Source organism: Saccopteryx leptura, chromosome 3, assembly GCF_036850995.1.
Source record: "Saccopteryx leptura isolate mSacLep1 chromosome 3, mSacLep1_pri_phased_curated, whole genome shotgun sequence".
Taxonomy (NCBI): Eukaryota; Metazoa; Chordata; class Mammalia; order Chiroptera; family Emballonuridae; genus Saccopteryx; species Saccopteryx leptura.
Genome location: NC_089505.1, coordinates 45245886 through 45272163, shown reverse-complemented (window position 1 = coordinate 45272163; position 26278 = coordinate 45245886). Strand labels below are relative to the sequence as shown.

The following is a 26278-nucleotide window of genomic DNA, read 5'->3' as shown; positions in this document are numbered from 1 at the left end:
TTAAGTATAATGTAATACTTTTAAATTTAAGTATAATTTAATGAAATATAAATTCTTTGTTTCTTGTTTGTTTTTTAGCAAATTCTGCCCAGCTGGTTGTAGAGACATAGCAGGAGACATTTTTGGGAACATGGTGGATGGATATAGAGATGTAAGTGATTTAGGGTCATTTTATGGCAGGGAGGAAATTAAAAGGAGTAAGTGCTGTTGCTATGCCTAAATTCATTACAGAGTAACATCAAATAAGATATAAAACTCTGCAAATAGGTACACAGTTCTCTCTTTTCTGAAAATAAATGAAATTAAGTAAGTGTAAAAACCAAGGTTCATGTATCCATTCTTTTTAGTATTTCCCATTCAGCATGCTATAAATGAAATGGTAAGAACCCTTTTCAATCCCTAAGAATTTAATTTCATTGTTTTAATAAGAGGTCATCTTTTCATTATAATTGATTTCTTTATTTTAATGCTCCATTTGGTTCAATAATAATAGCCAATGACATGAGCATTCACATCACAGAATACAGGAGTGACATTGTGCCTCGGACCAATGGAGTGCTCTGCTCTGTTATATATTATTCCCCTCCCTTCTCACACCCCAATTTCGTATGCCTAATAAGACTTCTGGGTTATATACATTTTTCCCCACAGAAAAATAAACTCATAAGAAGTCATTTTTCTAAAGTATATGTTCTGTCTTCAGATTCACAATCTTTTATTTCTTACTATTTACAAATTTTTATCCTGGAAATCTAATGTCTGGATTTTAAAATGTTACATTGCTATTTAAAATAATTATTTTCCAGGAATTTCCTTGAGCTATCAGAAATGTGATGAGACTTTTCTAAGAGTTATTGGCATGTCTGCAAGCATAGGGAAAACATATATGTTCTAGAAGACTGATAATTCATCTCTCGCAGGGGGAAAAACTTGGCTTTATTTTCGTGCTTTGTACATCCTCATCCTGGAAGCAGTAGGTTTCGTTATTTTGATCTTTATTTCCTTTTTCATATATCATCTTTATTTACAGGATTAACGCAGGATATTCATTTGGCCTATAAATTGTTTGAACCTTAAAATGATTTATACTACTTCAGTCTGAAGATATACTTGGCACAGGTTATTCCTAAATGACTTCAGGAAATTAAAAGAAATAAAGAGTATAGTCTTTCCCCCTAGCAATAGAAATTTTTTTAAATTATTTCCTGTATCTTGCAAGAAACTTAAGAATTATGTGCAATTGGAGAAACTGCATCATTTTTTCTTACTCAGTTGTTTCTCTTGCCTCCTCTTGACAGCTTTTTTTTTTTCAGTGCTTTTTTTTTTAACAAGTAAATGGCTTTCTGTGCAGATTTGAGTATATGATTTGCAAGTAATATACTACAGTTTTCTATTTGAGTCACTCATGGATTTTACACCATTTGCTTTTATCTGGAGGGAAAATTTGTATTTTGAAAACTAATCTCTTAAAAGAAGTCTGATTAGTGCCTTTTCTGTATAGATGTATTAGATATCTATTGCCACATAACAGTATCACCACAACCTTAGAAGCTTATAACAATATATGTATTATCTCTCATGTTCTGTGGGTCTTGGGTTTGGGCAGGGCTTAGCAGAGTTGTCTGCTCTAGTGTCTGAAGGGTGCATCCAAGGTGTCTGCCAGGTCTGCAGTCTCATCTGAGGCTTGACTGGGGAAGGATCTGCTTCTAAGCTCCCGTGCTGTTGGCAGCATTCAAGTTACTTAGGGATAGTCAGAAGGAGGAGCTGTTTCTTCCTCGGTTTTGGCTGGAGGCTATCCTCAGCTCCTCGCCATGTGGACCTTCCCCAAGCCACTACTTGCTCCTTCAAAGCCAGCTAGGGAGCATTTTCTAACAAGGGAGTCTGCTAGCAAGATAGAGTACAATTTTATGTTTTTTTTAATGTTATCATGGGAGTGACATCCCATCACCTTCGCTATATTCTATTAGTTAGAAGAAAACCACAGCTTCTACTCAAACTCAAAGGGATTACACATGGGGAAATACCAGGAGGCAGGGATCACGGGGTTATCTTGGAATCTATCTTCCATGGTATCTTTATCTTAAGAAATGTGTTCAGTTGTAGCATGTCTTTTTCTGAAAGTATGCAAAACCAAAGCATATATCCTGTAGGACAGGGTGACTGAATTTGTAAAACAAGTTACCAGGGACGCTATTGACGAAACAGGTGCTCTGTCTCAGCGGAGAAAAATGTTGTCTTAAAAAGCAGTTGTGGAAAAGGAATTGTTCCATTCTGTGTTGTTTCAGAAGGCAGAACTAGGATCAGTGGATGAAAGTTACAGGGAGCTGCAGAGAAGGAATCACTGAACAGTGCAAAATGGGATAAGGATGTCTCAAGAAACGGGAGCCCCTAATCCCTGGAAGTGCCCAGTGTCTATGTCACAACCATTTGTCAGAGGTGGCCTGCCATATGTATGGGACACTCTGTCGGGAAACATCAGCAGAAATCTTTAAAAGATCATTTTGAATTCTTAGATTCTGAGATTTCTCTCCTCGACTGATGAAGTAAGGCATCTGTGTTTGGGTGTGTTTACCACGACCGTTCAGTAGTATGGGCTGCTCTTGAAGATCTGCTTCACCTGGATACCAGAAGTAAAACCCTTAGGACAGTTATTCTCTCGGCACCTCCTTCTGTATACAATCTGCTTTTAAGTTGGAGATAGCAATGATAGCAATAAACCCATTTCTGTAAATTCTCCAGTCCTCAATCTTTAAGTAGCATTGTAATATAAAGAAGTATAAATATATATAGTATACTCCCAGTTCAGGAGGAAAAGAGGAGAAATCAGGCCTGTTGTACACACTCACAGAAAGCCAGAGGGAAAGGCGTGTTAATGGTGAGTGATCGTCTTCAGGTGACAGTAATATGAGTGATTTTTATTTTTTGTGTTTTCCAAAACTTCTATAATGAACACAATTTTTTTTGTAAAGAAAATGTTATCAATTTGTAATAATGAGGACTATAACAACACAAGAGCAATTCATATGACCAAATGTGGAATGTATTTTATAATTTAACATTTTATTGTCATTCATTCAAGAGCATTTTTTTTTAGTGAGAGAGAGAGAGAGAGACGAATGGGGGAAACAGACAGGGACACACAGACAAGAAGGGAGAGAGATGAGAAGCATCAGCTTGTCACTGTGGCACTTTAGGTATTCATTGATTGCTTTCTCATATATATGTACCTAGGTGGAGGTTGGGGGGCTCCAGCTGAGCCAGTGACCCCTTGCTCAAGCCAGAGACCTTGGGCTTCAAGCCAGCTACATTTGGGCTCAAGCCAGCAACAATGAGGTCACGTCTATGATCCCACACTCAAGCTGGCAACTCCATGCTCAAGCCAGATGAGCCCTTGTTCAAGCCAGTGACCTTGGGGCTTCACCTGAATCCTCAGTGTCCTAGGTCAATGCTCTATCCACTGTGTCACCATCTGGTCAACCTCCACCAGCATTTTTAAACATGTGCTTTATTCATGTTTTATTAAATGAAAGAAAAAACATTCACTTTTAGATTAAATTTTATTTTAATATTTCATTAATACTTTTTAGTACAAGTTGATTTTTCCTAAAGGAAGATTTCAGAAAATGCTCCTTTCTGCGATGATTTGATTATTATATTAAAAATTATTTTAGTCTTACCTTGCATTGATCTGTTTAGACTTCTTTTATGGCTTAGTGATATTCAGAATTATTTAAAATCACCAACCTGCAATTTCACGAGCCACGCAAGTGTTCTCAGCTATTGCACAGATATCCTTTCTTGGAGAATAATATTTAAATTATTTAAATTACATTTAACTTTTTGTTTGTTTGTTTGTTTGTTTTGTATTTTTCTGAAGCTGGTAACGGGGAGAGACAGTCAGACAGACTCCCGCATGCGCCCGACCGGGATCCACCCAGCACGCCCACCAGGGGCGACGCTCTGCCCACCAGGGGGCGATGCTCTGCCCCTCCGGGGCGTCACTCTGCTGCGACCAGAGCCACTCTAGCGCCTGGGGCAGAGGCCAAGGAGCCATCCCCAGCGCCCAGGCCATCTTTTGCTCCAATGGAGCCTTGGCTGCGGGAGGGGAAGAGAGAGACAGAGAGGAAGGGGGGGTGGTGGAGAAGCAAATGGGCGCTTCTCCTATGTACCCTGGCTGGGAATCGAACCCGGGTCCCCCGCAAGCCAGGCCGACACTCTACCACTGAGCCAACCAGCCAGGGCCTACATTTAACTTTTTTCATATGAGTTTGTGTAAGGCAATTTACTAATTAACACAGGCTAGTGGCTTTCTTATATTTATATTTCAGTGAGCCTTAGTCCTTAAAAACAGCTATAAAATCAAAGTATAAATTACAGCACTGTTCAAAAGGGAACAGTTGATAGCCAAAAGCCCCAATTTAAGTAAACATTAATTTTTATTTAGGTTGTTTAGGAGAAAGATTGATTTTTTTCAAAGGAAATAATCCTGGAAAGGGTTGATAATTTTATTATTATATGACAACCAATCCGGTGGTTATTCCCAAGGTGATGTATCCTATGACCTGCGTTTAGTTATTATGGAAAAATGTGAGCTGCAATTAATAAATTACATTAAAAGGGTATATACCATTGGGTTCTATCAATATTGGGTATTGTAGGAAATGAGAATATTTGTTGGCCAGTGATGCTGGTAGGTACAAGGACTCCTTGATGCATGAACCTGTCCTCTTGTAACCAAGGAGGCCCTGGGACATGCCAGGTCCCATGAGAGCTCTCCCCAGGGCGGGGCTCCTGGAGTGAAGACCATGTCGTCCCCTGACCAAATCCCATGGAAGATATATGACCCCAGGGACAGTGGGATCAGTCGCTCAGCAGACCACTAGAGCAATTTGCTTTACCTTCCAGGGCTGAAAGAGATCAGCAGGCTGCATACCCTCTGGAATAGTTACATAGGTGACAGACCATTAGAGAGTCCAGCCTTTCCAGTGTATAGATTAATTGGGAAGCTGGGCCCAGACCAGTGGCATGACTTGAGCATACCAGGTGAGTTAGACGCAGAGCCATTAAATTCAGGACTTTTCCATTACAACTGGCTCCTCCATTTTGTACCCAAAGAGCCTAAAATGGTGATAAGAAATCTTTATAAGAAAAAAAAATTAGGGAAAATAAAAATGCGAGCTGCCTATGTCATTTAAAGAGCACTATATTTTTCTCTCTTTTTAAATTCTTTTTATTCTTATCCCAAATCAAAAAGGATAGCGTCTGCATCTGTGTTTTAACATTCTCATATTCTCAGTTGTGAAATCTTTTCCCCTTTTTGGCTATGAGAGCAATTACTACAAAAATGATTCACTTTGCCAAATCTATACTAGTTTGGGAAATTTGAGCTCTTTAAATTGAAGACCACAAACATTCTCAATTTTATCGCAGCCATGTTGATTATAAAAATGGTTGGTCTCATTGGTCCTCCTAATTGTATAACCTAAATCTAAGAGAATTTTTCTGCTGACATGAGGTAAACAGCATTACCATTAGCACAGGAAGAAACTCATGGTACTGAAATGCAATTTTATAAGCTGCTCTTCTCTTTTTGGCATTTGCCATCATGGAAAAGTAGAGCACTGATCAATTAGAAAATGATGTTTCTCGGCCCTGTCAAGTTGGCTCAGTTGGTAGAGCATCAGGCTGGCATGTGGAACTTCCGAGTTCGATTCCCAGCCAGGGCACACAGGAGAAGCACCCATCTACTTCTCCACCCTTTCCCCCTCTCCTTTCTATCTCTCTCTTCCCCTCCCACAGCCAAGGCTCCATTAGAGCAAAATTTGCCCAGGCACTGAAGAAAGCTCCATAGTCTTCGCCTCAGGCACTAGAATGGCTCCAGTTACAAGGGAGCAATACCCCAGAGGGGCAGAGCATAGCCCCCTAGTGGGCATGCCACGTGGATCCCAGTTGGGCGCATGTGGGAGCCTGTCTGCCTCCCCACTTCTCATTTCAGAAAAATACAAAAAAGAAAGAAAGAAAGAAAGAAAGAAAGAAAGAAAGAAAGAAAGAAAGAAAGAAAGAAAAGAAAGAGAGAGAGAGAGAGAGAGGGAAGGAAGGAAGGAAGGAAGGAAGGAAGGAAGGAAGGAAGGAAGGAAGGAAGGAAGGAAGGAAGGAAGGAAAAAAGAAAGAAAAGAAAAGAAAGGAAAATGATGCTTCTCAGTTTCTCAGTCTGGGCTGAAGATCTAATCATCCTCCCACCAGGCGTCTTCATGGGAACCTAGGACCTGAGCACCCCATAGGAAAGTCCAGTCCTGCCTCCAGCCCCACTTTTCAACAGGCCAGTTTCAGTCACAGGGCCACCTGCTGCTCAGCCAGTCAGGTGGTTCTACTTGGGTTGTCACACCAGATAGCAGCCATTTAGTGTTCTGACATTACTGTTTTGTTTTTATGCCTTTTTACATTTCTAATTATAAAATGAAACTGGGGTGTGGAAAGTTCATATTTCTCAAATGATGCTCAGTATGTACATCTGATAAACCAAATGTAAGAAACTGATCAGTTACTTATTTCTGCCGAACAGTTACCTATTTTTGCCACCCCAAAACTTAGCAGCTTAAAATAACAACCCTTTTATCTGTTGATGAGTTTATGGGTCAGCTTTTTGGTCTGGTCAGTTTTTTAGCTCCCTTTGGCTAGAACTGCTCCAGCGGCTGTAGTCATATGGAGGATAAGCTTGGGCTAGAGTGTCCAAGGTGGCCTCACAGATATCTGCAGCTGCACACAACAAGCTACATGGTCAGTTCAGCCAGTGTGGGAGGTAACTACCCAAGGGCATAGCTGCTGGGAGGTCTTATTCATTGCAGGGGGGGGGAGTACTATTACTGTAAATTACCTATTTACCTACGTAATTTACCGTGCATATGGTGACTCTTATATCAGTGAGATAGTTATGTATAAACATTTTCCTCCCCCTTCTTTACTTTTTCTTTTTAATGAATTATAGTTAAGCAATACCGTGGGTTAATTAGAGGTCCTAACCACAAGTCATAACAAAATGGAAATGTATAATTTAAGCGTATTCTTGAGTAAGCTATGAGTGACAACGTTGCTGTGTTTCAGAACTCTTTATTGTGCAAAGCTGCCGTCCACGCAGGAATAATTGCAGATGAACTGGGCGGTCAGATCAGCGTGCTTCAGCGCAAAGGGATAAGTCGATACCAAGGAATCCTGGCCAATGGCGTGCTGTCAAGGGAGTAAGTACTTTGCCTTTTGTTTTGAGTGGAAGGCATAACCAGCTCACAATTTTGAAAGAACAGCAGATAGGTGATACCAAGGCTTTGTCAACTGGGAAAAATACGTGTTGGCGTTAGAGTAGCATTTATGGTGTCTGTGAAGGAGGAAGATGCAGCAACATAAAAGCCCACTGGTTGTGCTGATAAGTAAATTAAAGTGGCACACATCTGGAGTACCAGGGCAGAGGAGGACTTCTACTCGGTGCTTTAGTGGGAGAGAGTAAAGGCTTATTCCTTTTTAGCGTTTCAAGTTTCAGTAATGTGTTGGTTCATCTCCAATATTATCGAAGATACTGAAGGGAGACTAGACAACTGAAATATAAACTCATTCTGAACTACACAGCTCCCCAGAACACCCCTAGAGATAATCTCTTAATGATGAATAATATTTGGGAAGTCTGGTTAGAACATCGTCCCAACATGCTGAGGTTGTGGGTTCTATCCCTGGTCAGGGTACACACGAGAATCGACCAATGGTGGCATGAGTAAGTTGGGACAATAAAATCGATGTTTTTCTTTCTCTCCCTCTCTCTATTTCTCTTCCTTCCTCTCACTCTAAAATGCAATAAATTAAAATAAAAGAAAATAGTTGGGAAGCAAAGAAAGATGACTTTTGTTAATGTTGCTAACTTCTGTGTTTGGTGTTATCCTCCGCTCTTTTAGCTTTATAAGGAAAAAGTATGTCAATTACTTTAAATGTTTTAGCCTCAGTTTTTAATGCTTTTGGGTTTCCTTGGTTTCTAGAGCAGAAAACTAGAGCCATGAGAACTAAATATAGGCCACCTTGTGGTCCAGATATCCACACATATAAACAGGTAGCCGGGAATGGTCCAGAGGGAGGCTCCCCTTGGACGGTTGCCTAGTGAGGGAACAGGGCTCCGCAAGCTACTGTTTATCTCTCTCCCTCACTGTCTGCCCCTGGAAGTGCCTTCTCACTACTGCAACTCTAGTTCTTCTGACAGGTTGCCACATGGTCTTGGTTCTGAGGAGATTGCAGAAGACGAAGACGATAGGCATTTCAGGATGGACAAGTAGGAAAAGTAGGTCAGGACCTGTGTCTTCTACCACGGGCTTGCACCAAGTTCTCCTCCCCCGACACTTGGCCCTAGTCCCATCTTGCATGCAGAAAGAACATAATCATATTTTACTGTTTCATTCTTACAGTGGGTTGCAGACTATCTGGTTTGGTAAAAAGAAAAAAAATCACAATATAGGGGTGTACAATGGTTCCCAAGTTAGCATAAATACAGAAACTTGAATGTCCCTCTGAGAAAGTTATATAATTTCTTTCTCTCCCTACTACTTTTTACTTTAATGTACTATAGTCTAGTAATATTGTGGGTCAAACAGGGGTCCTGACCACAGTGATGACATTGTTTTTATAAGAAAATGTATTTCATGTTTCAAAGAACTCACTAGTAAACTTTGATACAAAAAACAATTTCTGGATTTGAGGGTGTTGGCCTAAGCTCACCAAGTTACCATCCGAAGGCCATGCGCCTGATGCTTCAAAAGGCCAAAACTCAAAATGTCAGAGTTTGGAGTAAGGAAATATTTATCAATCAAGAAGGTACAAACCAAGAAGCCTGACCAGGCGGTGGCACAGTGGATAGAGCGTCAGACTGGGATGCAGAGGACCCAGGTTCGAGACTCTGAGGTCACCAGCTTAGGCATGGGCTCATCTGGTTTGAGCAAAGCTCACCAGGTGGACCCAAGGTCGCTGGCTTGAGCAAGGGATTACTCGGTCTGCTGTAGCCCCATGGTCAAAGCACATATGAGAAAGCAATCAATGAACAACTAAGGTGTCGGAACAAAAAACTGATGATTGATGCTTCTTATCTTTCTCCATTCCTGTCTGTCTGTCCCTATCTATCCCTCTCTCTAACTCTCACTCTGTCTCTGTAAAAAAAAAAAAAAAAAAAAAAAAAAGAAGGTAAGGTACCAACCAAGATAATGTAAACCTAATTTTCAAATCCAGCTTAAGAAAGTACAAAGTTCAGGATTCTTCCCTTTTTTATTTTTATTTTATTTTATTTCTTTTTCTTTCTTTCTTTCTTAAGAGAGAGAGAGATGAGAAGCACCAACTCGTAGTTGTATTACTTCAGTTGTTCATTGATTGCTTCTCATAATGGTGGAGGGGGACTCCAGCTGAGCTAGTGACCCCTTGCTCAAGCCAGCAACGTTGGGCTCAAGCCAGTGATCAAGGGATTGTGTTGATGATCCCATGCTCAAACTAGCAAGCCTGTGAGCTGATGACCTCCGACCTTGGGGTTTCAAACCTGGGACCTCAGCATCCCAGATTGAAGCTCTATTCACCGTGCCATCACCAGTCAGGCAGAATTCAGGTTTGTTTTATGTCAAGGGAAGGGGAAAAAGGAGGGCTGTGTTTTTAAAACTCAAGCATCAAGCAGCATTCCCTAATGATTAGCATATCTATGTGCAAGACAAAGCAGGAGCTATTAGCTTGAAGGCCAGGGGAACAATGAGGGCTTGAACAAGGTGGAGTCTGAGAATGAACATTTCACTCTGTCACAGCTGGAGTGGGGAAGCAGTGATAGGAGCGGAGGCGAGGGGGAGTGTGCTAGGCACCTTCACAAAGAAGGTAAGCCTTGGGTTTGATGGAGGGCAGGCCTCAGGCTTAGGGGGACACAGTGGTAGAATCAAGATGTGGGAAGAGATGCCAGAGGGGAGGTGTGGTGGTGGCCGTCAGCACCCCAAGCTCACAGCCAGCTCACAAGGTCAGGCTGGCTGGTGGGTGGCGGGCTGGCGGAGGAGGAAAGGCTGAGCCCCCACTGGCAGTTCTGAGCTGGGGGTGTGGGTGGGGTCTCTGGAAAGGCTGTTCCAGTCCAGCCCTTACACGGGCATTGCAAGCAGTGCTGAGTGTGAGCCTTGCACGGGCATTGCAAGCAGTGCTGAGTGTGAGCCTTGCACGGGCATTGCAAGCAGTGCTGAGTGTGAGCTGTAAAAGGCAGCCATCCACTAGGGACAGGGCACCGCTGCTCGCTCGGATGTACTCACCTCGGGGTATTTGAGCTCTCTGTCTGCCATGACCTTCCTATTACTTTCCCCTCTGTATAGGAATTTTTGCAACAAGAGGCCCCAAAGTGTTTTTTCTTTCATATTATTTGAACATTCAAAGACAAATTAAATCTAAATTTATGCCAAACTTACGATCTAAAAGCTTACAGATGCCTATAGAAACTAAAATCCTTACTCAAATAAATAAAATATAAATATATTTATCTGTGTTATCTATATATATATATATGCACATACAAATGTACAATAATAAATGTAAAATTTATATATGTATTATGTATACTCATGCATACACATGTACATATATTTTCTCACTTAATGTATTTTTCTCAAACTCTCTTTGGAACTTAAAATGATGTCCTGATTTATAGTAAAAGGAATTGCTTGTTCACCAGACGTTTTAAATGTTAGCTTGCCCCTGACTTTTGAGTCTGTGTTGCTTTTCCTGTTTTTTATGTGTTTTTTTCTGTTGACAGTCCTGTGCTGTTTTAGGAAGGCATCCGGCTGGGGCCTAGACTTGTTGGGGGCTGCTACCTTCAAAATGAATGAAGAACTGAACTTAAATCTGTTTTCTGGAATCTCTTGCCTCTGTTTGTATACACTTGAATGCTTCTTCTGTAGAAATATAGGATAGTATAAAGGTTAGCTTGGATTTTATTTTACTTTCAAAGAAAAATTATTAAAACTATTGAATAATAGTAAACATTATATTCTCAATTTTTCTGTGCCATCGATTGAGCTTAATACAACTGAAGTTGCTTTATATAATTTGAAGTTAAACTTCAATGCAAAACAAAAAAAGACACAGAAAATGAATTAGGAAAATGTTGCTTCCCATTCTATATCATCATCTGGATAGATTAATCTATTGTTGTGTTTGTGTTGGTAGGTAGAAAATCCAGAATTCCACCAAGGCCCCTTCTTCCTTCCAGCTCTCTGGTTTTGCACTGACTTCTTGTGCGATGAGAGCCGAAAACGGGAGGCTAATGCAGCCTCTTCCACTTGTTTAGATTCCCAGGTCTTCAGGCAGCAGTTGTTTTTATCTGTGCTGTTTTGCTGTTGGGGCACCAGTGTACATGCGGTCACTGAACTTCTGTTCCCACACGTGATTGTTTGGTGTTCAGGAAAAAACACAGAAGGAAGCACTGCAGCTGAGGAAGAAGGAGTCCCTAAAGTAAATATCCAGGGTTTTTCTGGGGTTCATCCGGGGTCAGGCGACTTCCTGGATCTGAGGAGACCAGAATGGAATCAGGAAGAGGTGCTCACTTCACACAGAGGATGACAGCTCAAACCACAGGCAGGGACGGCTTTTCTTTCTGTTTATATCAGACTGTTCTTGACTGCTTCTGTGGCCCTCTGGGGAGGCTGGAAGTTCCTGGAATCTGGTTGAATTCATTCATCCTAGTGTATAAAAGTCTCAAACTCCAAACTCCCTAGGGCAATTTCCCTTTCCTTTTTTTTCTTTTAATTTTTTCCATTAATCAGAGAGAGAGAGAGAGGCACCAATTTATTGTTTCACTTAATCATGCACTCATTGATTGCTTCTTGCACGTACCCTAACCAGGGATTAAACCTGTGATCTCTGGTGCACCAGGTCGACGCGTTATCCACTGAGATACCAGCCAGAGTGGGCAGTTTCTTTTTTAAAAGAGGACACGGCCCTAGCCAGTTGGCTCAGTGGTAGAGCATCGGCCTGGCGTGCGGAAGTCCCGGGTTCGATTCCCGGCCAGGGCACACAGGAGAGGCGCCCATCTGCTTCTCCACCCCTCCCCCTCTCCTTCCTCTCTGTCTCTCTCTTCCCCTCCCGCAGCCAAGGCTCCATTGGAGCAAAGATGGCCTGGGCGCTGGGGATGGCTCCTCGGCCTCTGCCCCAGGCGCTAGAGTGGCTCTGGTCTCGACAGAGCGACGCCCCGGAGGGGCAGAGCATCGCCCCCTGGTGGGCAGAGCGTCGCCCCCTGGTGGGCGTGCCGGGTGGATCCCGGTCGGGCGCATGCGGGAGTCTGACTGTCTCTCCCCGTTTCCAGCTTCAGAAAAATATAAAAAAAAAAAAAAGTAGTAAAAGAGGACACTTACTTACCTATAGAATTCTCTATTAGTTCAACAGAGTGAAATGGAAAGACCTATTCCCTCTGATAATGGAGGAGAGCCAGGAAGGAGCTATCAGAAGTGGAGGCTACCTTGGCGTCTTCTCAGGGGTCCCTGCAAGTTACCCTTCTTACCATAACTTCACTTTTTCAACAACAACAAAAATATTTTAATGTTTCCTGGCAGTGGGAACAAATTTAGGCTCTCTGGGTTGCAGCAGTATTATTTGGGTTTATTTGGGTCAAAGTTCAAAGAAAATATTGAGTGCAGGAACATTAGAGAAAATGGAAAAGCTGGTCAAAGAAAGGCTTTGAATAAATCTTAATAAAAAATTTAAATATGAATTGCAACGATACGCATAGTTTCTTAAAGTCAGGAGACATGGGTCCACTTCCCAGGTTTGCCACTAAATATGATCTTAGTCAAGTCCCGTGACCCAAGTGGGCCTGAGTTTTCTCCTCTGAGAAATGATTAGTGCCTGATATTAATTGAGATTATAATAGAACCATTATGTGGAATACCTGGGTTGATACGTCTCTGCCTGAGAGTGGACAAAGAATAGGAAAGAGAGTATTCATTCCAGAAAGTTTGAGTACCTGTTACTTCTAAGAAAAACACTGATGGGAAGGTACTTATACTCTTGTCTAACTATTTTGGGGTTCTCTGTGGATTTCATAGTTTCATACTCTATCTGTTATTGCCATACATAATTCAGAGCTAAACATTTAAAAGACAAATCTTATTCTCAGATTATAGAATAATGAAACACACAGTGATTCTGTATCTACCATTTTGTGTTTACCTCCAGTATCTAGTATGGTAAGCACTACTCACAGAAAATTAATCTTGGGAGTTCCAAATTTTCTATTCTTTCTATGTATTTTTACACCATTGAGTTGGCAATGTATTTTTAAAAGTTAAATATGGTATTAGGCCTTAGAGAATCTCACCTCTTCCAAAGATGACAACTGCAGAACAAGGCAGTTGATTTGATGAGTTCTCCCATGAGATTAACACAGGCTGCAGAGCAGCAGGGCTCTAGAGGCCCACAGATCAATGCTGATGAATTGGAGGACTGTCGTGCAGCCGTGAGGGCCAGTTAAGGCCAGTCAGATGCTTTGGATTTTCTCTCGATGACAGCTGCACCTTGTCACGGGGAAGCAGGCGCCGGTTCATGACTCGGCGCTGGTTGCTGCAGGGTGACTGGAGAGAGAGAGCCTGGGCCAAGCAACGTGCTGGGGCAGGACCCTTAAAAAAAGGAGTCAAGTCTGCAGAGAAGGCAGCTAGCAGATGACATGCTGTTCTAAACATGATTAGCCTTCTTCATTTCTCTCAATGGCCCTTGCTTGTTGACAATGAGCGGGACATTTACGGTGACTGTTGAATCAAAGGAAGTATTCAGGGCAGTGATCCTTCCTACCTCTATCATTGTACATTCATTAATTGAGATTTAAGGTTGTTCCTGAACCTGCCTATTTGAACATTTCTTTTCAATACAACGACTTTGATTTAGTATCTCAGAGTCCTACTCCCTTGTCACCTATATGAATTTAAGGAAGTTGCTTACCTTCAATGGGCTTGATATTCTTGACCTATAAAATACCAGTGATGAAGATGCTAACAGTGGCCTTTCTGGGGTGCTGTGGAGGTCACATGGGGGTGGAAAGGCTCTGCGAGCCCTGTGTTATAGCGCGAGTCAGTCATTAAGTTAAGCACTTGAGTGCCTTATGTTTGTGTTTTCTGTTTCAGTGGCTCCTTGTCAGACAAGCGGGTTCTGTTTACCTCCAACGGTAAGGCTCATGCTTTCCTGAGAATCTGATATTTTAGAATCCCCAGTGGTCTTTTTGTCCTCCATATCTCTCGGATGGTACAGTTTAAAGGATTGTTTTTCTTTTTTCCTCAGCTCACACATCATCGAGCATGATGTGACTTAGAAGTTCACAAGCAATAAGCCCAATTAATAATAAGCAGAAAATATTTTTCTTTATAATCTTAGCTCTCTCAAACTTTTGTCAAAAAGAATGCAAGTTTGAAATAAGATTTATTGTAAGATAAATTCTTTTATGTTGGATTTAACAGAAAAAGCTTTTAAATAGCGCAATTTGATGTGTAGGTTTCTTGAATTAAGTTATTGAACATGAGTATATAAAATATAATCTGGAATATGTCTGTGTAAATATTCTCCCTCTCATAAAGTAGAAGATTTTAAGGAGAACAATGTGAATACAATATGACTGAGTCTTCTTTGCCCAGGAAAAGGAGTGTGGCCTTTATCTGGGCCTGAGTCCCTCCACATTGCCTTGGACATGGTTTAGTTAAGGTTGTAAGGGTGGTTGTCAGGTACAATTACTTGTTTTCAGAGCACGTGATATACCTGCTCTTTAAGGGTACAGAGAGCCCCACTCTGATCAAGTGAGAAGAACGTCAGCATTATAAACCTTTAAGGCACCTTGTATTTTGTTAAAGTCAGGGTGAATGAATTTAGGCTAGAAAGGAAAATCTATTCTGGGAACAGAGAGATGTCACAGGGCCTGTGACCTCAGTGAAGTCCATTAAAAAGAAAAGCAGCAACAATTTCAAGATATTGCAGTACAAAGGAGTCAAGGGCAAATCTGAGTTATTAAAACACTAATCATTAAACAGTTGGTTTGCTAGCACAATAGAAGTTAAACAGCTGACTAATTCAATTCCAGGTGAGGGGGGACACTGATTTTTGGGGGTTTTTTGCTTTAATTTTGTTTTACACTTTACCTCTCTTTTCTCCTAGGTTGCAGCGGATCCTTAAGTTTGGAAACTGATGGGCAAATTGGAGCTGCTGCTTCTTGGCAATGGGTCGATGAGTTTGGAGAACAAGTTCATTGGTCTCCTGGTCGAGCCCGACTTCAGGACCAAGGGTCGTCATGGTCTTTGGGAGACAGTAGCAAGAACCATAAACAACGAGAGTGGCTGGAGATAGATTTGGGAGAGGAAAAGAAAATAACAGGTACAGACACAGAGCAGTGTCGTGAATGTGAATGACTTGTGGTTGAAATCATTTTTGATTTCATAGATTTACATAGATGCCTCAAAGAGCACTACAGCTTAATCCTCACGTTGTCTCCATTGAAGAGCTTGTGCGAAGGCTATAGGTCTGAATGTGTGGATTACAGAACTGATACCTTAATGGTGAACCCTTTCATGGCATGTGTCGGTGTGAAAACACTCATCTGGGACCAGGTTTCTAAGTGCAAATGCAAATAAGAACAGTTGGCCTGTGACATGATTTGAGATTTCAATTGAGTGGGGGGGGGGGGACCTGAAATTAAAATATATGTTATATAGAATGTATTTTTAAAATTAACCTATAAATAATATTTTCTTTTATAAGGAATTAGGACCACAGAATCCACACAGCCCAATTTCAACTTTTATGTTAAGAGTTTTGTGATGAACTTCAAAAATAACAACTCAAAGTGGAGGACCTACAAAGGAATTATGACTAATGAAAAGAAGGTAAGAGAAACTCTGGAGGAAAGAACTAAGTAGAAGATCAAGCCTCCAAATATTTTCATCAGTGTGTTTCCAGGAAACAGATTCGCAGCACCACCTTAGTTAGATAACCTGGGCTTTCTTTGCAAATCCTTGTATCTTGGCTATCAGGAGTGTCTACAAATGTAACAAACAGAATTCCCGGTTTGGTTTTATGTAATCAGGTATCAATGGGTTCTCAAAGACCTAGAAACTAACTGATAGAACCTTCAGGTTAAAGTTACCTGTTTCCACAGGTGTTTCGGGGCAACTTTAATTTTCGGGATCCGGTGACAAACAACTTCATCCCTCCCATCGTGGCCAGATACGTGCGGGTAGTCCCCCAAACGTGGCATCAGAGGATTGCCTTGAAAGTGGAGCTCATTGGTTGCCAAATTACACAAGGTAAGATTCAGGGCGAGTCAGTTAATAATTTAGTTCTGGTCATCTCCTTTCACAAATTGTTGTTACTAATGTACTTTTTCCAATATCTCTTCTATCTCAGGTAACGATTCATTGGTATGGCGCCGAACCAATTCAAATTCTGTCGATTCAACTAAAAGAGAAGATGAGACAATCACAAAAATCGTCCCTTCTAAAGAAATGCCCACAGGTAGAGCACTTATTGTTGTGTGATTTCCTCAGGAGTATAACTGATAACTCCAACCAATATCACAGTAGTGTCACCAAAATTTGTTTTCTCTGTCATATACACCTCTGGAAGTAGATGGTTCAGAGGTGTGATGTATGTCTACAACTATATATTGCAGTATTGTAAGTAGAAAGAAAGAGTCTTTGCCCTTTGAACACTAAGTAAATATTTTATGGAAAAATAATAGCACATCCATGTAATAAAATATTCTTCAGCCATGACAAAAGAATGTGTTAGTACTCTAGAAAACTCTCTGAGATAAATTGACAATTTAAATGAATAAGCAAAGTATAAAACAGTTTATTTAACACTCTAATATGTGTGTGAAATTATATAAATATAATATATATATATTCATCCTAGTATTTCTGGAACAATGGCAGGAAACATAATTTTTCTTTCTGTGGAGGAGAAACAGGCAGGAGATAGATATTCCATTCCATACCTTTATATACTTTTAAATTCTGAACATATAAGTGTATAATTTATTCAAATAATGAACATTAAAAGTACATTTATTTTTTCAGAATATAAAATACCTTGTATATTGATTTTATAAAATTGGGAAAGGTTAGAGAAATATAACTAGTATACATATAAATGCCATAAATCAGCATGCATGGATAATCTCCAAATTCCACTGTATCCAATCAATTATCATTATAACTTTGAGACAAAATGGTAACATTCCATATATTCTGTTTGGCAGCATATATTTTTCACTTGTATTATGAGCATTTTTCAATATTAAATAGTTTAAAAATTATTAATATCTTTATAATATTTTTCCTGTGGATATACCATTATTTAATTATCCATTCCCCTGTTGTTAGATGTTTAAGTTATTAAATGTTCCCCAAATTTCCACTTTTATAAGTAACACCACAGATATTTATATAAGTTTTGTTACTTTCTAAGTTCCTTATCCTTTCTTTTCATGAACTACACTATTCTATTTCTGGTTGTCTCTATATTTTCTTCCCAGGGATTATAGATAAAGAGGGTGAAGAACAAATATTTCTCCTTTAGTTTGTATCATTTCTACAAGCTTGGGGCCCGCTGTAGTGTCCAGTGAAGCGGCCTCCCTTTTTAAAGCAATAAGAGTTGTAGGAAGACACGGTCTGCTGTTTCATGCAGCAGGGTGGAAATGCCGTTTGAGGTCATCAGGCTGGATTTCCGTTCAATCCACAGCTCCAAAGCTCTCGTAATGAGAAGCCCAGGCTCCCCAGGTTTCTGTTATTGTCCAGTTCCAAACCCACCCACTGTCAGGGAGTAACTGGCTGCTTCAGCCAAGCAAAGAGCTCCCCACTGCTGAAATTCTTTACCTGTCTGAATAGCTCCTGGCTGGTGGGACAGCTTTAAACCTTCCCCCTCAATTCTGACTTTTGGAGTCTAATAGGGTCCAAGCAACAGCTCAGAATAAATGTTAATCCCTGAAGAATGTTGAAAACTGGCATTTGGAATGAAATCTTGCCAATTGCCAGAAACATGAATTGTCCTAGAAGATATTATACTAAGTGAAATAAATCAGACATTGAAAGACAAGTACCGTCGGCCTAGCGTGCGGAGGACCCGGGTTCGATTCCCGGCCAGGGCACACAGGAGAAGCGCCCATTTGCTTCTCCACCCCTCCGCCGCACTTTCCTCTCTGTCTCTCTCTTCCCCTCCCGCAGCCAAGGCTCCATTGGAGCAAAGATGGCCCGGGCGCTGGGGCTGGCTCTGTGGCCTCTGCCCCAGGTGCTAGAGTGGCTCTGGTCGCAATATGGCGACGCCCAGGATGGGCAGAGCATCGCCCCATGGTGGGCAGAGCGTCGCCCCATGGTGGGCGTGCCGGGTGGATCCCGGTCGGGCGCATGCGGGAGTCTGTCTGACTGTCTCTCCCCCGCTTCCAGCTTCAGAAAAAAAAAAAATGAAAAAAAAAAAAAAAAAAAAAGAAAGACAAGTACCATATGATTTCACTTATATGTGGAGTCTAAAAAAAAACAAAATAAGCAAACAAGCAAAACGGAAATAAACTCATAGATATAGAGATACGTTGCTGGTTGCAGGTGGGAGGGAGACTGGGCATGGGTGAAAAAGGGGACGGGATTAAGGTGTACAATTGCCAGTCAGGGGATGTAAAGTACAGCACAGAGAATATAGTCAGTTATATCGGAGTAACTATGGATGGTGTTAGATGCAACTAGACTTACTGGGGTGATCACTTTGTAAGTTATATAAATGTCTAATCGCTATGTTTTACATATGAAACTAATATAATATTGTATGTCAACCGTAACTGAAAAAAAAAAATTAATTATTAAAAAAAGAAAGCTGCCTTTGGAAGCGGGGTGGGAATAAATTTTATTTTCCTAAACCTTAGCCAGAATTTTGAATTCTCTCTTTTCGTTTTCCAATGTCAGTAAATGTCATGCGTGTGTTCATTTTCCCATATATAATATTAATCCTTTGAAGACCTTTCAAATCAAGGTTGAGTGTTAGATAATGAAACGTGACTGCGGGTCACTTCTGTTGTAATGTGGTGCTTCCACTCTTAGGAGTCAATGCCACAATGGTTGCTATCCCACTGGTGCTGCTTGCCCTGCTGATCGCTGGAATGGGAATCTCTGCAGCCTTTATAAAGTACGTGACTTTACATTTTTAAATTTCTTCTCTAATTCTGTACACAATCACAAAACCAAAAAGTTAACTCTTCAGATGTTCATCTGTAGAAAAGCAACATTACTTCTTCTAAGATGAAATGTTAACTTATATTTTACAAGCAAGCTGGACAGAAGTAGAAAGTATCAAGTACTGTATTATTTTATAAACAGTTCTTATCATTGAGAAATCTTTTCAATTGGATTTATTGTCTTAATAGGAGAAAGAAGAAAGGAAATCTTTATGCATCTGCTAAAGCTCAGAAAACAGGTTGGTTGAAATCTCCGTCTACAATTTTATTCTGTCTTTGAGGGACAGGATCTGCTGTTTAAATGCAATATTCGGCCTTTTAAAATAAAATAAAAAAGAAAATCTATAGCCTCTAAGTTAGCAAATTTATAAGGGAGGAATATGTTTTATCCTATCTTTTTAATTCCGAGTTTTCAGAGACAGTTTTGTTCAAAATCATCCCATCATTTATTAACACCCATTTTTCTCTTTCTTTTTTTTTTTTCTTTCTTTCTTTTTCTCTTTCTTTCTTTCTTTTTCTCTTTCTCTCTCTCTCTCTCTCTCTCTCTCTCTCTCTCCTTCCTTCCTTCCTTCCTTCCTTTTTTCTTTTCTTTCTTTCCTTTTTTTTTTGCCATTGGAGTTTAGGCCAACACATTACCTGTCATCAAGAAATTATAAAAGCCCCATCTGTGAACTTAACATTGTTCAGCACTCAGCATCTGCAGGCTTCCATTGTATTTTCCTCTCTGGGAAAGTAGGGGAAGGACTAGGCAGGGCTCATGTTCAGGTTTCAGAGAATCCTTAGGACACATGATGCTCAAGCAATGCATCAACAGCAGTCCAGAGAGAGGGCAGCGGACAAGAGCAGCTTGGGACACCCCAGGGTCTAAGCAGCCAGCTGTGTTGATTCTTCTGGGTCATAAAAGCTGTGGAAAGCCACGGCCAGGTGGTCTAGCACAGGGAGAGTCCAGGACCTGATGGGTACACAAATACATTTTAAAGGCACAGTGGAAAACATGGTTGGGATAGTGTGTGCTGTGGTTATAACAACCTCAGCATGCTGCTTCTACCACACACACACACACACACACACACACACACACACACACACACGAAGCACTATGCCCTTGAACTTATCACCAGGTTACCCAGCAGAAGGGAGCCTGACCTGTGGCTCATGAAGAACATGCCATGGGGCAGTGGAGACTCTGTGTTATACTTCTAAGACAATACTTCTTTCCTGTTCTCTTTCTTCCAGACTGTTGGAAACAGATTAAATATCCCTTTGCCAGACATCAGTCAGCTGAGTTTACCATCAGCTATGACAATGAAAAGGAGATGACTCAAAAGTTAGATCTCATCACAAGTGATATGGCCGGTAAGTATCGAACCTCTGTGACAGTGCTAAGAAGGAGGGGTCACTCATGGGAGAGGGAAGACTGCAGAGAAATAAGACCGAAATCCTGTTGTTTAGCGAGGTCCTATAAATCAGTAATGAGTGAAGGTTTCTTTCTGCACTCTGTACAGAGATTCAAACTGACACTGAGGTCTTTCTCAAAAGGCCCATTTGGCCAAGACTTGTGCACCAGTAGGGCTATAATGACACCCAAAGCATGGCTCTGAAGTACCACTTAAATCTGGTTCATCTCTTAATTAACCTGATTTTGTTACTAAGATTATTAAGACACTAGGAAAGAAGGACTAGAAAGATGGACCAAGTACAGCTCCTGACTTTGAGGAAGAGGAGAGAGGAGATTAAAAAGTCCAGTGTTCGAATGGCCTCAGTGTCCCTGATAAGCCATCATCCAGAGTCAAGTTTCTCAAACTATCTGCGGGAAAGGTCTATTTTTTGCTTTTTAAAAAAATTCCTAATCCATCCAGGACTAATACTTTTATAAAATACAATATAAATTAGTAGAAATAATGAAGTTTTTAAAAAGACATATAAAACACAAAGCTCTAATTTTTTATTAGACTCAAGGGGAATAAAATTTCTCTGTCAGATTGTTGTAAGTTTCTAAACACTTGCCCTCAATTTGTGTACTCATGTCTCTGCAGACTTGTCACAGATAGTTCAGATATGGGGCATCCACAGAGCACACTCTGCGTAGTAGCATGCTCTAGCTTCTTACTTCTCCATGTGTGTTCTGAGGACCAGCAGCATCAGCAGCATCTGGGAGCTTGCAAGAAAGGCAGAAGTTCCTAGGTGGTGCATTTATATATCAAAGTCAGAGAAATGCCAGTGGAGAGGTGGCCTGAGCTGCTTCAGTAGCAAAGAGAACATCTCTCCAACCAAAATCCATCTTTTTGTTCCTTTCCATTGAAAATTCAAGTTCTATCATGGGTGCGAGCCAGGAGAGGGGAAAACCCCTCATCTGTCTTCTCCATCCTTTCATTCTACTTCAGCTTCCAGGGCAGGCTCTCCTCCTCCCTCCCTGCGTCATCCTTCTCAGAATCCTAAATGTGCCAGGCCCAGGTCCTGCTCTTGCCTTCACACAGCTGCAGTCTCCCCGCTAAGCAGTCTGCACTCCAGAGCTCCCAGCAGAGCCCTTGTGGATCTGTCTGCTCAGCTGCTCACATTCAAACTCCTCCTGGTCCTAAGTGACGAATCCGTACCTGCTGGACATCTCCACCTGCAGGTGTTCTTCAGGGTGTCCAAAATCAAACCCATTGTTCTGAAACCTCCCCACAGTACTCTGTGCATTGTTCTTCGAAGTGTCTTCCCAACTCTGCATCCGGGTCTTCCGGGCTTCACCGGGGAAGGGTTCGACACCTTCTTTCCACCTCCCACTCCCACATTATTGGTAATACTTATCTCTGAGTCCCGTCTCCGAAGCATGGCCTTCCTTAGGCTGGTGCCAGTTCCCTAGTTTGTGATTTCTATGTTTCATTTCTCTTTGCTTTTTACTTCTCGTTTGTTTGTTTGCTGTTGTTGTTGTTTTGTCGTTCTTCAGTCCACCTACAGAGTTACCACTAACTGTACCAGTCTCTAATTTGGAGTCCTCAGTAGGTTTCTTCAGAATTAAATCAAACTTCCTAGCAACACACTTGGTGCTTCTCAAGCTCAAGCTAATAATGGTCAACAGTGCACACTGGGGACATGTGCTCCAGTTCCAGCTCCACTGGCTGACAGTGTATGCTCTGGAAAAGTCTGAATCTCTGTGTCAGTTTTCCGTTTGTAAAATTAAAACAATAGTCCCTACTTCGTTGTACTTTTCTTTCTCTTTTTTTTTTCTTTGAGGTTTTAATAATTGATAGCTTAATATCTTAGAATGTTGCCTGTCATGGAATAATGACTCAAGAAATGTGGGTTTTATCATTATCATTAATTCCCAATCTCCTATTTTTATCTTTATAGTCTATTAAACTACTTCATATCCCTCATACTCTCGCCAAATCAAACTCTATTTTCATGGTGCTTATAAGGTTGTTAAATGACTCTCTGCCCAATTCCAAAATTTGGCATTTCAACAGCTAGTTTAGGAGCTCCGTGAACTATTTTTGCCCACACAGCCAGTCAGTGTTAAACGTGATCTCTGTCTCTCTTGTTTCCTGTGACTGCTGGCTTCTCGGTACAGGTGTGTGGTGTGTAAGCCTCTGAGTGTGATAATCTTTGCCTTTTGTACTGTGGTCTTTCTCGTGCTGGTGCACTTTAGGCACTCAGCGGAGAGTTGGTTGAGCAGAACACCCTTCTCTACAAACTGCTCCGTGTGTCACACAAATGATGTGATTTATGCGTTTTTTGTTTCAGATTACCAGCAGCCTCTCATGATTGGCACCGGGACAGTCACGAGGAAGGGCTCCACCTTCCGGCCCATGGACACTGAGGCCAGCGAGGCTGGGGAGAGCGCCGAGCCCAGCAGCCACTACCGCCGCCCGCACGCCCGCAGCCACGAGTACGCGCTGCCGCTGACCAGCGCCGAGCCCGAGTACGCCACGCCCATCGTGGAGCGGCCCCTGGCCCGCGCGCACACCTTCTCGGCGCGGGGCGGCTACCGCGTGCCGGCGCACAGGCACTCACTGTCTTCCGGCAGCTTCTCCGCCGCTACCGCTGCAGCCGGCGCCGCCGGCCAGGGCTACCAAACGCCGCAGAGCCCCGTGCTCCCGGGCCCGGGCTACGACCAGCCCAAAGCCGGCGGCTGCTCAGCCGGTGAGTGTGCGGAGCCCGGCTCCCGGCGCCGGGAGGACGATGCCTACTCGGCGCCCCGAGACTGCCTCAAGCCCCTGCAGCAGACGGCCGTGACCGCTCTTCTGTGAGCAGAACGTGAGAGCAGCCCGCGTGGCACTGAGCGTCGGGCTGCGGGCGGCACTGGGTTCAGGTGCGTGTGCGTGTGCGTGTGCGTGTGCGTGTGATTGAATAGGATCCTGCGGTGGAATCCTAGAGACCCACCTCTCATACTGTTTACAAAGTTGTGCAGCTGGTTTTGTTCTGTCCCTTAGGGCAAGAAGAGTCTGTTGGGTGTTGTTGGGCTAGAAAAATGAAACAATTTTCGGTGGCATTTTCATTTCTCTAACTGTGATATTGAGCTGCTTTGGTGTAAAGTGTGCAGTCTGTACAGAGTTGTATTTAACAAGAATTAAAGTAACTTAAAAGTTTTTTTAGTTCTGCAAAGAGGTTCAGTGGGAGAATGCAGCTGTTGCAAAATCGTATATATAGTATTAGTCTGATCACTTGTTAAATATCTTTTCTCTGATGCTGCGTTGGCAAAAAGTCTGTTTAAACTTAATCTTGTTGTTATTGTGGCCCATTTCCGTTCCTTTGATAACTAGAACTAAAAGCATTTTTAACATTCTTCTGGAAGGAATGAAATTACTTGAAGCATGAAAAGCACACCAGGGTGGTTGTTAGCGATTATGATTGTAGATTAGAAAAGCACATGCACTCACAGCCACCTCAGCCACGTCAGTGGGGATGTGCGGAGGCCCGTCAGGGCACGAACGAGCAGGGCCCTCGCCGCCCTGCCTGCGGCGGGACCGGGTCCCTGAGTTCCTGAGGAACTGGCCTCATCACGCTTTGCTTCTTCCTCACGTCAGACCTGGCCGGGACTGTGTGGCTTCCCCACACAAATCCACCTTTTCAAACTCTCTGCAGAGCCAAATGCTGAGACCTCACTGCAACCAAAACTGCTGTCCCAACAAACTGAACGGAGGTGGCACAGCAGTTACAGCCTGAATCCCCGGGTCCCACGCTTTTGTACCTCAGATTAAAAATAGTGCTGAGGTCAAACGCCCACACTTTTCATGACTTTCTCCAGCAATAGCTCATTGTACTCTGAAACACAAAAATAGTTATTTGAAGTGTGTTCTTACAAAAGTGACTGAATCCAAATCTAAGGAGAGCTGTTTCTACTGATTGTTGGGAGCTGAACTGATTTTGTAAGCACACTTTCCCCCTCCATTATGTGTCTATAAATCCAGATCAGCTCACACCTTAGCTGTACCTCATGCTCAGTGGGTTTTACCTGAGTTTGCTTTGTGAATTCACTGTGGGGGTTTAACCTCTTTGCCAAAGAGGAAAACATGTGTTTGGTAGTTTGTTCAATAGAAAATGTGGACCAAAAAAATCCTTTCTCCAAACAATGTATTATAATCTTACTTGTATGATTATAACTTTCTGTGAAAAGTATAAATATTAAAATAGTGAGGATGCTGGACAGTCACAGACTATCTGTTGGTTATTGTAGAGGATAATGATACTTTGTGGCCTTTACATGGTTTTGTATGCACATTAATAAATGCCTGTGCTTCTCATTGGTGTCTGCTTGCGGCTCAGGCTCCATAAAAGGACAGGTGGTACAGTGGAAGAAGCATGGACTTGGGGGCAGATGGGTCTTGGTTCCAGATCCTGATATGCGACACAATAGCTGAAGGATGGGCCAGGTATTGTGGGAAGAAGTGAAGACCAACCACTTGAGAACAAGCAGAGGCTATTCAGGACCTTGCTGTAGCAGTGGAATCATCCGCCATCATTTGCATTTTGGCAGAGAGAGACAAAGGCAGCAGAGGAATGGAAAGGCTTTAGAGTGGGAAAGGGGAAGCTTCAGGTATGCCCTTTTGGGAGCTGTTGGCCTGGGGGAACTCATGGAGGGGTTAACTAGAAGTGGACCTTCTGATAATTGGGGAGGGGAGCATATCTTGTTTTCTCTGGTTGGTCCTAAGTTAGAAGTGGAACAAAGATTAGGGAAGCTAACAGTTAGTAATCAAATCCTAAAGATTTGAGGTTGATTATTACAGGTGTTATTGTTTGGCTTCCTGGATTGTTACCGGAAATAGTGGTCTGACTTCGTAGCGGTCTGATTTATAGCATACTGACTTTCTAGGCTGGCTACTGTCAATAATGGGTGGGTTTCTTGCATCTATTGCTGTAGGCTGGCAATCAGAGTTATATTTTTATATATAGTATGACCATTATCCATTTGTATATTTAGTCTGCCATTTTATAACCCTGAATCCCAGTTTCCTCATGTGTAAAAATGTTGTTAATATGTCTTCCTCCAAGGCTTACAGATGACAATCTACTGGGACAACACTTACAAAGTGTCTGTTCTACAATAGGTCCTACCCCGCCCCTCCCAGGTGAGTACTTCAACATTAAAATATTAGTCCATAAGAATAGATAAGGGAGCCGTTTCCACCCATCACATTTCTTCCCTGTGCTCATTATCTTAATCATGACAGAAAGGGGAGAACAAGACTTTGGTTTGGGGCAGCACTTCTGCAGGGTGGCCTTGCTGTGTAGATCAGAGTGGGTGAGTGGAAAGGTCTAAGAGACCCTACACAGCCAAGCCTAAAACAAAATGATAAGAGCAGAAAAAAGACTACGTCTTTCTTGGTGTTTCGCAACATTAGCACATACGACAATGCAAGAATGAGATCATTCCAAATTTCTGGTTTCTTCGTTATCAGATTCTGTTGGGAGACAAAGATTGCTTTCTGTCACATCTTCCAGTTGTGATGGAAACCCTTCTGCTCTGACATTTACACAGACCACAGAGGCGGCTGCTGCTAAAACTTTGCTCTAGGGCAGGGGTCGGGAACTTATGGTTCCCAAGCCAGATGTGGCTCTTTTGAT

General features: G+C 42.0%; 1 protein-coding gene across 2 annotated transcripts in view; it reads left to right on the top strand.

Moving 5' to 3' along the window:
* The window catches only part of DCBLD1 (discoidin, CUB and LCCL domain containing 1), a 72330-nt gene extending 47575 nt beyond the window's left edge, over positions 1 to 24755 (top strand). The window contains exons 5-15 of one of the 2 annotated variants that reach the window (XM_066373384.1): positions 79 to 151; positions 7102 to 7235; positions 14148 to 14188; positions 15166 to 15381; positions 15766 to 15890; positions 16163 to 16310; positions 16411 to 16518; positions 19095 to 19179; positions 19418 to 19467; positions 20465 to 20584; positions 22958 to 24755. In XM_066373384.1, the coding sequence (XP_066229481.1) occupies positions 79 to 151; positions 7102 to 7235; positions 14148 to 14188; positions 15166 to 15381; positions 15766 to 15890; positions 16163 to 16310; positions 16411 to 16518; positions 19095 to 19179; positions 19418 to 19467; positions 20465 to 20584; positions 22958 to 23463 (1606 nt within the window). In that variant the 3' untranslated portion in view covers positions 23464 to 24755. The remainder of the gene's footprint in view (positions 1 to 78; positions 152 to 7101; positions 7236 to 14147; positions 14189 to 15165; positions 15382 to 15765; positions 15891 to 16162; positions 16311 to 16410; positions 16519 to 19094; positions 19180 to 19417; positions 19468 to 20464; positions 20585 to 22957) is intronic. The other variant, XM_066373385.1, reaches the window with a different exon arrangement.
* The last annotated feature ends 1523 nt before the right edge of the window (positions 24756 to 26278 follow it).